The following is a 17,038-nucleotide window of genomic DNA, read 5'->3' on the forward strand; positions in this document are numbered from 1 at the left end:
AAATGAGGGAATGTTGGCTACTGTTCTATACAAAGTTTAAGGTGAATGTTTTTAAACGATAAATGAAATTCACTGATCATATTACTACCCCTAGCTTTACAAATCAGGGGTGCGATTGGTAATCGAGCAAAAAGAGGTCAACCAAGCGTTTGAGACCTTCTACCGGCACCGGTATAAAACTTTAATTGATCCACTTAATGAGGCCCCACGGGCTTCTCAACACAAACCATAGTCCCGCCAGCTGATTTGCTGGGGCCTCGCTCGACAGCCCCCTGCCAACAAGGGAGAATAGCATTTAAACAAATCCCGCACAGCCAACCCCATTCAGCTCACAGCCATGCTGCCAGCCCCACAGTTCGGCGATGCCAACCTGGCCAGACTGTTGGATGCTGGGAGGGACTCTCTGACCAGTCTGTCTATATCCCCCTGTAATCTCAGGCTGTTCTCACTATTTACCACCCTACCAATTTTTGCATCATTCACCAATTTACTGATCAACCCTCCCACATTCATGTCTAAATTTTGACCATCTAGTTACATCCTTTTAAAGTTTAAATCCATGCTGCAAAAGCCTTGCTGAAGTCCAAGCAGACTACGTCAAATGCATTGCTCTCATCTACACACCTGGCCACCTTAGAACATAGAACATAGAACAGTACAGCACAGAACAGGCCCTTCGGCCCTCGATGTTGTGCCGAGCAATGATCACCCTACTTAAACCCACGTAACCCGTATACCCAGTAACCCAACAATCCCCCCATTAACCCTACACTACGGGCAATTTATCATGGCCAATCCACCTAACCCGCACATCTTTGGACTGTGGGAGGAAACCGGAGCACCCGGAGGAAACCCACGCACAAACGGGGAGGACGTGCAGACTCCACACAGACAGTGACCCAGCCGGGAATCGAACCTGGGACCACTGGAGCTGTGAAGCATTGATGCTAACCACCATGCTACCGTGAGGCCTTCTTTGAAAAATTAAATCAAGTTTGCCAGACATAATCTCCCATTAACAAAACCATGCTGACTGTTCTTGATTAAGCCCGGTCTCTCCAAATGCAGATTAATTCTGTCTCTCAGAATTTCTTCCAATAGTTTCCCCACCACTGAGGTTAGGCTTATTGTTCTGTAGTTTCCTGGTTTATCCCTTCTTGAATAATGGTACCACATTGTCTCTCCTCCAGTCATCTGGTACCTCTCCTGTGGCCAGAGAGGAATTGAAAATTATTGCCAGCACCCCTGCATTGCCTCACTCAACAGCCTTGGATATATTTCATCTGACCCTGGAGATTTGTTTACTTTTAAGCCTCATAGACCACTCAGAATTTTCTGTCTATGTTAATCATTTAGAACCCGACCTATGTCTTCCGGCTCGACACACAAATTACCACTGTGGTCCTTAAATGGGCCCTACTCATTCCCTAGTTATTTATTAAATTATTTATCACAACATTTGTGGTTGGATATTCGATATCAGTTTTAGCTGAGTGGCTGCACTCGGAGTCACTTGAGCTTAAAAACTCGATTAACACTCCAGTGCAGTAATAAAAGAGTGCATTATCTCAGGAGCTGCCTGTTAGATGAGGTGTGAAACTGAAGTCCAATCCACACTCAATACATATAAAAGATCTCATGATACCAATCAGTGGGAATCAGATTTCTCCCTGGTATCTTGGCCAAAATTTATCCTTCAGCTAACATCACTACAACAGATTGTCTGGATCTGATCGCATTGCAGTTTGTGGAAGGTTGGTTTGTATAAATTGACTACCTCATTTTGTACAACACTTCAAAGTGCTTCGTTAGTTGTAAAGCATTTTGGGACATCCTGAGGTTGTATAAGCAGCTATTAAAATCCAAGACTTTCTTTTTAGAACTTTGAACATACAGTGCAGAAGACCATTCGGCCCATCGAGTCTGCACCGTCCCACTTAAGCCCTCACTTCTTCCCTATCCCTGTAACCTAATAACCTCATCTAACCTTTTTGGTCACTAAGGGCAATTTATCATGACCAATCCACCTAACCTGCACGTCTTTGGACTGTGGGAGGAAACCGGAGCAAACCCACGCAGACACAGGAAGAACGTGCAGACTCTGCACAGACGGTCACCCAGCGGGGAATGGAACCTGGGATCCTGGCACTGAGAAGCCACAATGCTATCCACTTGTGCTACCACGCTGCCTAAGGTAGTAAACAGTAATTTTACCAAAATTGCATTTTTTATGTATTTTTGTGTTGGTGATGCCAAGAAATTGAACAATCTCCCTCTTAGATATCCAACATCAAATATTCCCCAATTATTTGTAGCATGGATTGAGTAAAACTTCCTACTAAAATACTCAATTTGCTGAATGTCATTTTAGAGTGAGATTATTAGTTTTAAACTATAGGCAATTTTTGATGTGGACTGTGCCCAGTTAGGAACATAGGGACAGGAGTAGGCCATTCAGCATCACTTGTCTGTAGCTCCATTTACTTGTCCTTGATTTACATCTTTTGACATCTCACAACTCACCTAATTAATATCGACCAATCTCAGTCATGAGAATTTTCAACTGACCCAGACCCTTGGGAAGTGTTCCAGATTCTCCCTACCCTTGTGTGGAAAAATGCTTCCCAGGTTCACTGTTGATGGCCTAGCTCCAAATTTTAAGATTATGTCTTGTCTGGATTCCCTCAGAGGGAATAGTGCCTATTATTTGGCCCCTGAAAATTTAATCTGGGAGGTTTCAGAGTTCTGTTCAGCTATCAATTACTAACCACCAACAATGCATTGCAAATAAAGATCGAAAGGGAATTGGACAGCTGTGTACACCAGTCACCAATATTCAGTGAAGCACCTGAAATGATCATTTTATTTATTAGCAAGATGAAATGTGAAAGGAAGAAGCACTCTCACTAAATTAGCACTCTAATTCAATATCTAAAATTGCTCTTCAGCCTGCAGATGAAGTGGGAACAGCAGATAAAGATTATGTAACGTGGGGTCAAATAAAAAAACAAACTATTTTTCACCAGCCTTTTTTTTATTGGAATACACAGGACAACAAATATTTATATGTTGGCATGCTTAATGAATATTTTATTTTACTGGTTTATAAAAATAAAATACAAAATAATTTTAGAACACAACATAAAACACTGTACAAGGCTTTGATATGATACAAATCAAAGAACTTAAATAATTACAGCTTTATGTACACCCTACCTTCAAACGACGTATGCCATTTTGTTCAATGTACTCGGCGGTTGAAATGTGCCAGACCATTTCACACTCATTGCTGCTTTTGTAAATTGTTAAGTTGACTCTAAGTAGGGCTCCATAAAACAACCTCTTGCCCAGGATAATCAAATGTACTATAAAAAGACGTTAAACCTTTCATTTACCATCCCATTCAAAGGTGACAATTCAAAATAACCTACTGATGCAATTTAGGATTGGAAATGTAAATTGTTCTATTTAACCACAAAACAATGAATAGAACCCACCACACGGAAACACCTTGCAAACTATTCTTTAGCTTAAGAGTTTAGAAACTTGTGGTTATATGACCATAGCTAAAACGTTCGAATGTGCATCTCCTCATTTTACAATGCCACAATGCCAATATTGGAGCAATGAAATCTACATAAATGTAATCTTCTGTCAGGAAAGAGGTTTGACAGAGATGCGTGGAGCCCGCATTTCACTTGATTAAAAAAAATATATGCATTATGCTAGATTTCCCAAGAGCAGTTAAACAATAAGTCTGATAGAATTGAAGGAAATACATTTTAAAAGGAACTTGGTGCTGCAAGCAGTTTTGTAAAAATCTTTTAGCACCTTCAATACAACCATTTACTAGTGTCATGGCCAATCAAATTTTTCAGTGCACACAATTTATAAGTGAGCCCACCAGGCTGGAAGAGGCCAACAACTTGGTAATTGCTCCGTCCCTTTCTTAACTGTTAACATAAAATACAAAGTTTGAAATGACTTCAGATTAACTTTTAATTAATGCATGCATAAACTTTTACTGACCCATTTTTGAACTTATTACATTGACACTAATTTACATATTATACCATTAGCAGAGATTAGAATAATATTCAGGTAATATATGAGCAGTAACATTAGTAATCTAGAGTCACTTCAATTTACAGGTTTGAAAAGTGCAGTAATTCCTCTTTCAGAAAAAGTGCATGATGTTGCACTACCCATTTGAATTAAACAGAGTTGACACTATTTTTGTGCCCTCTGTATAAACATCTCCAAACTTAGTTAAAGCTGCCACAGTTCCTTTTGTTGTCACTCTTGAAAAATCCTGTTTTGTGAAGTCCCTTCTTTGTTAAATCTAGAGTCTTTTAAAAATCTCTGCTTTGAAAACAGCTATGGTGCTGTGGAACACTGCAGATTTTTTGGCTGTTTTGGGGGGAAAAGCTACGTGGTATGGGCAGGCACAGGAAACTGGTATAGTTTCACTCTTTTAAACACAGTTGTTTGAGCGAAACCAAAAAAACTGCAGCTTTAAAACAGGTCCATGCTGGAGGGTTAACAGTTGCACAACTATTGAGCAATCAGTAAAAACAGTCGCTTGGATAACATTTTTGTGAGTTTCATTTTTACCTTTACAGTACAGTTACAAAAAGAAAGAAAACATCCTATTTGTTCTGCCAATCTCAACATCTTTCACATTTTTAGCCTCTGTATGAATAACAGAGACTGTAGACCTCTTTCACATTTTAGTGCTTCAGAATCATGTAATTTTTAACAATTAAATTTCGAGTGAGTGTTTCCCCAATGATGACGCTGTAAGGTTTTGCATGCCAGGAAGAAAATGTAAAGCAAATAGCATTCAGGCACGCAAAAACAATCTTGCAGCCTGTAGCCAATAAAGTTTAATCCTTATGAAATCAATAAATACATACATATTACTGTACGACATGCAGTTATTGTTAGCATCTATAATACAATAATATACAAACCATAAAAGAGGGCTTCAATTTATTTTTAAGCATTCAAAACGGTTGTGAAAGGCTTAGAAATTACCCAGCATGTTACATTACGGTTGGAAAATACTACACATATTAAATAATTTACCCACCCAAGGAAAGCTTGCAAAAAGTGACAGTTGATATGATTTCCATTTAACAATCAGGCTTATTTAAACCAGAGTTTCTTGCCTTGGCAGCAAAATAATACACAGTTAAAATACATTAACATTTTAGACAGGCACATGGCAATCAAATGCTGATCGGTAATAGTTTACACATAATGATGTGTAGAAAGAAATTTAAATCCATTAATTTTGTTACTGTAGGAACCATCACTCCAAAATCAATACTTCATTGATTTTTTTCTCTTCTTTTGGTGATTAGTTATTTGGATGATGTCTCATATCACAGTGGTTACAAGGATTAGGGTCAGTGAACATTTGAAGCAGAGGTTTCCTCAGTACTACTAGAAGGTGTCCACATCTATGGACTTTTGATTGTAGTGTATGCGACTGGGACTGGACACCATTTCATTTAAATTAAAAACTTTAGGAAGAATCGAAAAAAAAATAGGCTTATTGACCCCCCCTCCCCACCCCACCTGCCCATTTTGTGCCTGTTTTCAAAGTACTGGTATCTTACATCCCCTCAAGAGAAGCAATTTGGGATTTTGACTTCTAATTCCATAGGACAATTACAAATCTAAGAAAACTACCCAACTTGTGTCAGTTGTCAGTACTATGTAACAAACATTTATGCTCTGGCCTTTCAACTATTTTGAGTTCAACTACTTCCTATGAATTCTGAATCAGTTCAGTTAATTAAATTAAATTTTATTTATACCTAGACACACTGTACATTAAAAAAAAAATCACAGTTGATATCTGCATAAAAAGATGGCAAAAACATTATATTACTATTGGCGATTGAAAATGCTCGAGCAGCCTTTCTTCTACTTACGAACTTCTGAGGTCTCCCTCGAGATCTAAAATGGCACAAGGACAGTCAAGTCATAAGGTTTTGGAGGATGCTGTACACATTGGAAAAGGTGGAAGTACTGGACTAGTATTTCCTACTCAAGGAGCTCAAGGCAGCAGAAGCCAAAATAAAACCAGCAGCAAACTTGCACAGTGTATGACCAAAGGTGTACTGTGCTATCAATCAATTTTAATTTCACTGATAGCTATCCTAGTTTATACAAAGCAGCACCTGTCCAATACTTGGATCCAAAATGGCATATAAGCTACTGTCCAGTAAGGGAGAGACAACAGCAGATTTCCTTGTAGTAAAGACTAAACAACATGCTACAAGGATGTGGGGGAGGAGACAGAGGGAGGGGAAGAGACACTTGCACAAATTATTACTATCTGCTGAGTTTACTGGACGCTTTGCCATCTCTGCCTGAACATTTGCCCTTTGAGGATTTGCTTTGACACAGGTGGTGAGGACTACCAGGTCCCTTTAAGCTATTTTTGCCCGGTTTACCACAGCCATGCTCCTGCAGGAAACTTCTTCGGGAGGGCGAGGAACCAGAGTAACTGGGGGGGGAGCGGCTCCTGGCAAAGTGCGGTGAAGAGCTCCTCTGATCTGTGTACGGGCGCCCACGTGAGGGGGAGGAACTGGCAGTGCGTGGCAAAGAGGTGCTCCGTGGTGATGCACTCGGGCTTCGACGGGGGATTACTGGGCTTTTGGGTGGAGTTTTGGGGCTGCGGGGTGACTGTGGACTTTTGGATTGCGGGGAACTCCTGGTCTTTTGGGATCCATTTTGAAGGATTTGAGCAAGATGTGTCAGCAGGTCAGAATCAGAGCTACCACTTCCAACTACTCTGTATCGGCGTAACCTGGAAAGAAAAATAATTGGATGATACATATTAGAAGGCAACACATGGGGCACAAAATGAGCTGGTGATGTGGGTGCTACATGCCAATTTCAGCTGAGTTGATAATATTCTCACACACGCCAGAGTTTTAAGCACATAACCCATGGTGACACTCCAGTTCAGTACTCAGGGATTACTGCACTGTCCAAGATGCCACCTTTCAGATGAATCATTAGACTGAGGACCCGTCTTCCCTCTGACATGAGGGGGAAGTTCTCAGCCTTTTGCCCTGCTGGGATTGAAAACTGCTCAACAGGGCATTCCCATGGGTCTGTTTGCCTAATTCTTAGTCATCTCCCAAACATCATCAATAAAAACCGAATAAGTGGTCATCACAATATTACTGTTTGTGCATGTTGCTGTGTGCAAATTGGCTGCCATATTTCCTCCATTACAGCAATGATCATTCATGGGTTGTAAAATGTCTTGGGGCATGAAAAGTAACGACGTAAATGTAAGACAGTCTTTCTTTATAATAAATGCCAAATTATTCACCTATATTTGCAGGAAATTATGAGGAAAGTGCAGGATAGTGGGACTAATTAAGAATACAAATATAAACTTTTGATTCTCAGGTATTTGGTAAGTCTGACAGTTTGGTAATTTAGGTTCTGATTAACCATCAGCTGAAGGCACCAATAGCCAAGTTAATGTTAATTTGTGTGCAACTGCTACACTTGTGTCTATGCAGCAGGACGCACAGAAGTGACTATAAAACTGAAATCATTAAATTCAAACTTTTGCCCCATCACACAATAGAGGGGCTTACCAACTTGACAAATGTGTTTTATTCTATAACATGAAAGTTGAAATGCCATTAATTGGGTCAGTGGGTACTTACCGGACCTCCACACTGGGTCTGGTTGGTGGTTTCCCTGGAGGTGGTCTTGGGACAAACTGGGATGAGGTTGAAGTGGGAACTTGTTCAGTACTGGTCAATGAAACCGGTCTTGGGATTTTGCTCCTGCGCGATTGAAGACTAGTTAGAGAGTCCTCATCAGTCTGTTTGCCTAATTGTTCTTCTGCTCCAACTTTCACTGGAGAAGGCCCGAAATGGATTCCATCATCTGACAAAGTCATTGATGGAACAGATACTTTCTCCTCCAAGGACCTCTCAGAGGCTGATGACAGATCGCCCAGAAGTGTTGTTCTGAGGGTATGTTGTCTTTTTTCAACTAACTGTCTTGTCAGGTCTATTTGATGAGCCTTCTTTTGGAGCAATTTCTCTTTAGCTGAGACAGGAACTGATGACTCAGTAACCGCTTCCATGTCTGATGCAAGGATTGGGATGCGACTTTGCCGGAGAGGGGTTGGTTTGGCTTCAACTTTCTTGGGATGCAGTGAATTGTCACCAACTGTCAAGATGTGAAGCAGTTCTCCATTTCTGAACCCACTTAATTCTGAAAGATTGTTGTGTTGTTCCTGAATTTTTCTCTGCATTATCTCAGAAATATAGCCCTTCTCAGACCCATCATTTGCAACACTATTTGCGTGGTCTTCTTGCTCAGATACAACAGTGTGAAGCAACTCCTTTACACATTCATACGAAATGTTTGAAGAAGACTGTAATTCACCCGCCTCATCGTCAATATACTTACAAAAGCCATTTTCTTCTCCATCGCATAGTTTCTCTTTCAGTCCATCCACTACAAGCTTTGTAAACTCCATAGTAGGTAAAGCATCATCTTCTCTATCGGAAAGCACTTCACCAGTTGCCACTGAGCTAGTTATAATATTAGTCAAGTGAGGACCAGGAGATTTATTTTCTTCCTCTTTTGGCACAGAAGACAGGGTCTCTAGTTGGGCTAGTGGAGTGTATTCATTACCCATATGTAGTTGCTCACCTTCACATTCACTTTCACATGAAGGGCACTGTCCTTCATCAGGTTGACTTCCTACATCCCCAGAAATCACGTGGCCTTTTTCACATTTATTATCTTCTCGAGCTGAACTAAGAGATTCATCTTTGTCTTGGTCAGACTTGACACTACCTTTTGTAATGACCTCACCTTGGTTACTGTTTTCTATTGTACCAGTCACAATGGTCTCTTTCTCTTGTGTTATCCCTTTGTACAATTCCAACTTAAGGTCAGTTCTGGAAGTACCATTACACAAACTGTCGTGCAGTGTCAGAGCTAGCATCTCTTGTGGAGATGATGGTCTTTGTATTTGATCAGAGGCATTTTCCACTCCATGTTGATCAGTCTCTCTCAGCTCATCATGCTGAATAACCACAGAGGCAGTAGGGGTTTGTGCTACTCCAAACTTGGGTGCGGTTATCTGAAAAAGAAAATGAAGATCATGAAAATTTGAAGCAAATTATTTACTTATAGCGGAGTTTCACATGAACGCGATTCAGAAGAATTAATTTCAGATGTTTCATACTCTACTAAGATTGTTATGAAGAACAATTCACTCAAACCTGTACACAACCATAAAGATTTGAAAGCAACCCATGTTCAATCAGGGCACGTAATATGCCATGCTTCAACATCTTGCAACTGTCGATTAGCGTTCACACTCTCCATATGATTCTCAGACTTATTGCCCGAATGTCGTGAGATAGCTTCGACAATGTTATAGTCAGTGGCTTCACTTTACAACTAGTCCGAGTAGAGGTGTATGTAACAGGAGCCCATAAGCAGAAACAAACACCTTGAACTTTATTCCAGGCCGGGAAGATAGTGAGGGGAAGGTTTTGGAAGGACCTGGGAAGAGTTTTCTGCATGTCTGCTGTTTCTTTAAAAACAGATTTCTGGCCCACAAGCAGCTCAAGAAAGACAATTACTTCAATGTTCCTACCCCTCTTGAATTATTTTACATGTCAGGAAGCCCAAAGCCCAGGAACCCCAGGTGTTATAACCTGCCCAGATCATATTGGCTGGGGACAATTGGTTACCCCATGTTCCTTGAGGAATACGAGCTCCCCCAATGGAGGGGAGGGTGGGGGAGCAATCATTAGCAGTGCAGCTGTATAAATAAAGCTGGCCAGTGAGGTACTGGCTAGGGGGAACCAGTAGTGAACTGCTGGGTGCTGTGTATATATTGTAAATAGTTACTTTCTGTTCTACTCTACAAACCCGTACTGACTTCTTCAAGGCTCTCGCCTTCACCAGCTTTCATCAGTCACAAGTAAAAACGGAATGAAAATGGAAGCATGCCTCTTCTTTAAATGCTTCAGTGACTCACCAGCCAACCTGTTTTAACAGAGGCTTCAAAAGCTAATCTAAAATCTTTTACCTTCCGAGCCAGCTCCAACCCACCCATCCTTGCTGGGTAAAAGCCTCCCACAAAGATTCAGTAAAGCATCATAGGAAAGAAGAGAGCTGACAGCATGGGGAATGGTAGCAGAGATTGTACTGAATGTGTCTGCTCTGAGACTTGACCAAAGCGGTCGAACAACTGTCTGAGCTTTGTGGCATTTTGTCTTATTACAAATACTTGCCCTATCTAATTTATTTATTTTGACTTAGCCAAATAAGTCGATTGAGAACCAATTCTCATCGACAATATCGGGCAAGGCATTTAAATTGCAATTTGAGACACACACACCCGGGCTGACACTCTGAGACTAGCCTGCCTTCTCAGGTGTACCTATAACATCCCTTGGTACTAGTCAAAGAAGCCAGGGAAGTTCTCCCCGGTGTCTTTGAGAATATTTATCCTTCATGAAGAAAAGTATTATCTGGCCATTATCACATGGCTCTATGTGGGACGTTGATGTGCATAAAATGACTTAATTGGTTGTAAAGCACTTTAGGACATCCTAGATTTGTGAATGGTGCTGAAATATAAAGATCTGATGAAAGGTCACAAACCTGAAATGTTAGTTCCATTTCTCTTTCCACGGATGCTGCCTGACCTGCTCAGTATTTCAAGCATTTTCGATTTTTATTTCAAATTTACAGCATACATAGTACTTTATGCTTTCTTTAAATGCTTTGAGAAATCAGAGATGCTGAACAAATGCGATTTACATTTAAAAAAACTAAATTTAGAGTACCCAGTTACTGAACTGTTTGGCTGTTTAGCACACTGGGCTAAATCGCTGGCTTTTAAAGCAGACCAAGCAGGCCAGCAGCAAGGTTCGATTCCCGTAACAGCCTCCCCGAACAGGCGCCGGAATGTGGCGACTAGGGGCTTTTCACAGTACCCTCATTGAAGCCTACTCGTGACAATAAGCAATTTTCATTTTTCATTTTCAACAATAATAATGCTCGGTGTATCTTGCGTACGTTACTTAGAGCCTGTAATTCTCATCTCACTGCCCGTATTTTTCTACAAAAATGTAGAATCAGAGCAATCTTGCTCATAAAAAGTCAGTGTTGTGAAATAGAAGCACACATCAAAGTCATAAAATCACAATAATTGTTCATTTGCAGCTGTTGTACATCATTGTGCATTTAAATGAAAACTGACACCCGCAAAAACACAAATATTGATCTGGGCCACAAAGTTTGTAATAAATCTGCTGTCAGCCATCCTGCCCCTCTTCTCTCTCATTCCCTGGAGCGGAGAAACTACAACATCTTCTTCGCAAGCTTCAACACATCATCGTTGAAGATGAACATCTAGCCAAGGTCATCCCCACACCCCCACTACTTGCCTTCAAACAAACTATTGTTTGCAGCAAACTACCCAACCTTCAGAACAACGACCACGACACCACACAACCATGCCATGGCAAGCTCTGCAAGACGTGCCAGATCATCATTACACCAGGTACGCGGTACATACTCGTGCGACTCGGCCAATGTTGTCTACCTCATACGCTGCAGGAAAGGATGTCCCGAAGCGTGGTACATTGGCGAGACCATGCAGAAGCTGCGACAGCAAATGAACGGACATCGCGCGACAATCACCAAGCAGGAATGTTCCCTTCCAGTCGGGGAACACTTCAGCAGTCAAGGGCATTCAGCCTCTGATCTCTGGGTAAGCGTTCTCCAAGGCGGCCTTCAGGACACGCGACAATGCAGCATCGGCGAGCAGAAACTTATAGCCAAGTTCCGCACACGAGTGCGGCCTCAACCGGGACCTGGGATTTACGTCGCATTACATTAATCCCCCACCATCTGGCCTGGGCTTGCGAAATCCTACCAACTGTCCTGGCTTGAGACAATTCACACCTCTTTAACCTGGGGTTACCCCTATCTCAAGATCTGTTAAGACTTGATTACCCGCAAATGCTCGCATTCTAAGCATTGTCTGGCATATATATGTTTCTGGAACATACCTCTTCATTCACCTGAGGAAGGATCAGTGCTCCGAAAGCTAGTGTTTGTAACAAACCTGTTGGGCTTTAACCTGGTGTTGTAAGACTTGTTACTGTGCTCACCCCAGTCCACGCCGGCATCTCCACATCATTCCTAAGATGCTGCTTAAAAGCCAACCTGTTTGACCAAATATTTAGTCACCTGTTGCTTGGTCAATTTCTGTCTGATAAAGCTCCTGTGAAGTCTTTTGGGACTTTTTACATGTCCTATAAGAAATACATATTGCTGTGCAAACCAATTTTACCTAGGAAAACTATCACGGGCAAGATGGCACTCATTTCCAATTCAGAAGCTATATGGTTCATTTGAAATGTTGGAATTGTGTCCACTTAAACCCACTTGCCACAGTTGGTGTTGAGTTTTGCCATAGGCCTTAGCCAGACTAGGAGTGCTCTGCGGTTACTAGGTGATTCACCTCATGAAGATGGAAAACTAAAACTTCCATTGCCACATCTCTCATGTTGCAATCAAAGAGAGGAGCTGTGATCGCTTGTGTCAAGGAGGTTGCACAGCAGTGAATGACCCTTATGGGAAAAGAGAAAGGAAAACAAAAATATAGTAAATGGGTTTTATAAAGGAAATCTATGGCTATTTATAGCAGAAAACTTAGCAGGGAAAATTTGCCATTAGTTTGCATTGCCAACTCCAGAGCGGTTTCACGTTTCTTTACCACATGATGGCAATCAGTTTCTCAGTTATGCCTCTCAGACTATCGTAATATAAGAATCCAGATAAGTAGCTACTTCCAATGTATCATTTAATTCTAAGACCCAAAAGCTCTGTTTTTTCAATGCACTTGGGAACTTTCACTATGTTCAACTGGTAGTATTACGATCCCAGACCAGACCGAATATTTTATTTTACAAGACTGTGCAGAAAGAACATTTCAGGAGGGATTGTACAAAGAAATAGGGATTTGGTATTTTAAAACAAAACTTTATTATTAACACAATATTAAACTCTTTAAGATCACACTCGAAAATAGCTTACAATTGCCCTTTAAACAATACTACTCAATACAGTAAATACAATATCCTTAATTACTATCTCTATTCCCTGCTGAAAACAGGAAAGAAAAAAAACATACAGCTCTCAATCCATCCCAAGTCCCAATGGCAAAGAGCAATACTTGGTATCCAGAACAGATTTGGCTCCTGTTAGAACCCCTGTTGGCTGGATGTCTTCAAAAAGCTGCTTCAACTGGTTTGTTTCAGCTTCCCCCTTGTCCTCAGCCAAGTCTACACTGCTTACTCTCCTACTGTGAGAGCAAAATACCTAACTTGTGGTGTAAAGGGTAGCCAGATCAGAACCTAGCTCAAAGGCTTTCTCAAAATGTCCGAATACGTCAGCTCCACCCAAAAATATCATTCATCTTCCAAAGCTGAAAACAAATCAACTCCCCTAGGCTGAAAGCACATCAATTCCTGAGGAATTCCCCTAATTAATTAACAGTGCGTTCGCCCAGTCCTTTGACTCTGGTCAACTTCTTGCAAAACAAGATTCTGTTAAAACCATGACTACTGCAGTCAAACACACTTTAACCCCAGGCTTTTACCCTTAAATTGCCAAATATTTATAATCCAATGTATTGAAAATCCTACATTCGTCACAGTAGGGATGATCGTTTACTGAAGTATCATCTATATGGCTGCAGAGTAAAAAAATTCAGAGTAATTCTAAAACAGTAATCAATGTAGAAAATAACTTGATCAGGTAGGTTAGATGGGCCCCTGGTGTGATCCTTGAGGTGGGCTAAGTTTGAGAGTACATAGAACAGTACAGCACAGAACAGGCCCTTCGACCCTCAGTGTTGTGCCGAGCATTATCCAAAACGAAAATCAAGCTATCCCACCCCTAATATTGGAGTATGCGATATATAATTGTTGTTGTGTGAAGGCAAAACTCTTATCTTTTTCTCTTCGATTTTTGCTTCATGTACGGCTTGGTTGGGGGGGGGGGGATGGGAGAAAGGTGAATAGAGAGAAAGAGTTGACTCCTATGAAAAGGGTTGATTTTTTTTGTCTTTTGTACCATACTTTGAGTTCTATTCCTCCAATTGGGAACTTAGTCTTGCGGGGATATTGGTATTGAGCGCATCATAGAATTTACAGTGCAGGACGCTGATCTCAATCAGCATGGCAATAATCAGCCTCCGCACCCGTGATTAAGGGTGGGGGAGGGGCAATAAGGGGGTAACTCCACTGGGTTCCCATTCCTATTTTCTGTGTGTACTTGTTGTTTAAAAACTTACTTTCATTAGGCCTAACAGCTCTAGGCGGAACCCAAAAATGTTTCTCATAAGACACTGACAGATGGGAAAGGCCACTCAAGGTGGAAACAGAAAAATAAACTTTTTAAAAATTGCATTTATATAGTGCCTTTCAGAACATGCCTCACTTCTTTACAGCCAATTAAGTATTTCTGAAGAGAATTCAGCAGCCAATTTGTACAAAGCAGGATCCCACATACAGCAAGGATATAAGAACCCGATAATATATTTTAAGGATGTTGAGTGAGGGATAAATATTAGTTAGGACAAGGAGGAAACATTTCCTGCTCCTTGAAATAAAGCTGTTGGATCTTTTACATTCATCCAAGAGGGTAAACAAGGTTTCAATTGAAAAATTTTATCTGAAAAATGGAGCACTTCCTTTGTACTGCACTCAAGTGCTCGTCTAGGATATTGTGATCCAATCTCTGAATGGGATGCAAATCCAAAACTTCATAATTCAAGAGCAAATGTGTTCCCACTGAGCTATAGCCAACTTCACCTTATAAGCCAGCAGATCATTCTGAAATTTTAATAAGAAAATCCTGCAATTAAATAGTGGCTTTCATGGCTTCAAGACATCCCCAAGTGCTTTACGGCTAATGAAGAACTTTGTAGTGAATTCCCTGTCGCAATGTACAAAGCATTGCAGTCAATTTGCACACAGCAAGCTCTTGCAAACAGCAAAGTGATAATGATGCTGATTGGTGGATAAGTATTAGCCCAAGACACTGGAATGAATTGCCCTGCTGGTTTTCAAAATAGCATCATGGAATGTTTTAGGTACACCTTGAGGGCAGGCAGTATCTCAGTTTAACATCTGATCTGAAAGATGCCACCTCCAACAGTGCAGCGCTCCCTCAGTTCTTCACTAGATGTCAACCTAGATTCCTGGCCTCAAGTATTAGTTATGGGACTTGAAAGTACAATCTCGTGACTCAAAGGCAAACATTTTACCAACTGAGCCATGACTGTTGATCATTCTTTGCACTGCTTGACCTCTCAGACAGCTTTACTCTATTCTATTGTTCCAACTGTCATGATTTAGTTTGAAGCAATGATTCAGGTTTACCTTTCTTATATCATTTAATATCTTACATGTCTTTCAAAAAGTCCCTCAAGCAGATCTATTTTAACATTTTCAAGCTGCAACAATTTTTTAATACAATAGGGATATCTAAGATTCCAACTCTTAATGTTCCTCAGTTAGGTTTTAAGATTGCAGGAGCAAGAATTAGGGGATTAGAAAAGTGAACTATGTTAGACCAATTGGTCTTTTGTTCATGCCCGATTCTCATGTTTCCATAAGTATCAACAAGTAATGGAAAGATAGAACGTGCCTTCTCAAAGCCTCAGGATTTCCAATTTTCAACACTCATTATATTTTGTGATTCACAGAGTCTACTGTATTTACGACACATCAGAAGCACTTTACAAGGTTAAATGTCAATCAGGTTGGACAGATCAATAGATATTCTAGTTTGAGATAGAGACCCTTTAACTAATATTATACTGTAGATAACCAAAGATAAATGCCAATTTAAGCCCCCATTCAGATCCAAATCCTCACTCTACCATTTTGAAAACGGGCAGCAGCACTTGTACCCCATCATCATCAAAATGTTGCAACGTTTAACACAGTGTGTGTGAAAAACCCACTGCATTATGCTGGAAGCACTGAATTGCAGGAGAAGCACTGAGATGAAAGATCCTGATTCACAGACATTTCCCAGGAGTCACACAAAGTGAATGGAAGATTCTGCAATAAGACTTCATCCCTTGTCACAGCACTGTCAACTTAGCAAACTAGTACTCACTTTGTGATCCAAGGTTCCACTGCATTTATGACATATCTACATATTTGATCAAAAGTGTTTGAAAAGATTAGAAGTCAAAAGCTACTAATCTTCTTTCGGCCAATTTGTCAGCTTCATTTTTTTCACATCTCTCTCCTTTTTGACTGACGATCCCGACTCTTAAACTAGATTATAACCCTATGAACATTATAGTCTTCACCATCCTTTCACAAGTGGTTAATCCTTCGTGTACGTAAAGTGAAGTATTGACATAGCCATGCCCAAACCTGTGCTCATATATCATACAATTTACAGTGCAGAAGGAGGCCATTCAGCCCATCGAGTTTACACCGGCCCTTGAAAGAGCATCCTACTTAAGCCCACACCTCCACCCTATCCCCGTAACCCAGTAAGCCCACCTAACTTTTAAACACTGAGGGGTAATTTAGCTTGGCCAATCCTCCTAACCAGTATATCTTTGAACTGTGGGAGGAAACCGGGGTACCCAGAGGAAACCCACGCAGAGATGGGGAGAAAGTGCAAACTCCACCCTGACAGTCACCCGAGGCTGGAATTGAACCCAGGTCCCTGGAGCTGTGAGGCAGCAGTGCCACACGCCACATGTTCACAAATATGTAGTGGAAATCAATGAGGAGTGAATATGCTGATTTATCTTTTGAGGGAGAGTGAGGGGAAAGAGTAGGGCGGGGCTGAGCAGACTATAAAAAACTGCACGAGACATACCGGTTGCAGTTTCTAGCCCCACACCTGTGATTTAAATGCATAATTCATGCTAATACTTCAGTGCAGCTGAGCAAGTGCTGCTGTATCGGAAAAT

General features: G+C 41.0%; 1 protein-coding gene across 3 annotated transcripts in view; it reads right to left on the reverse strand.

Annotated features, from left to right (window-relative positions):
• Positions 1 to 3,013: 3,013 nt before the first annotated feature.
• Positions 3,014 to 17,038, reverse strand: part of LOC119955646 (tau-tubulin kinase 2-like) — a 355,242-nt gene continuing 341,217 nt past the window's right edge. For all 3 annotated transcript variants that reach the window (XM_038782088.1, XM_038782072.1, XM_038782081.1), the window contains 2 exons: positions 7,704 to 9,142; positions 3,014 to 6,823 (listed from right to left, as the gene is read on the reverse strand). In XM_038782088.1, coding sequence (XP_038638016.1) covers positions 6,346 to 6,823; positions 7,704 to 9,142 — 1,917 coding nt within the window. In that variant the 3' untranslated portion in view covers positions 3,014 to 6,345. The remainder of the gene's footprint in view (positions 6,824 to 7,703; positions 9,143 to 17,038) is intronic.

The sequence above is a fragment of the Scyliorhinus canicula genome, chromosome 2 (assembly GCF_902713615.1).
Source record: "Scyliorhinus canicula chromosome 2, sScyCan1.1, whole genome shotgun sequence".
Taxonomy (NCBI): Eukaryota; Metazoa; Chordata; class Chondrichthyes; order Carcharhiniformes; family Scyliorhinidae; genus Scyliorhinus; species Scyliorhinus canicula.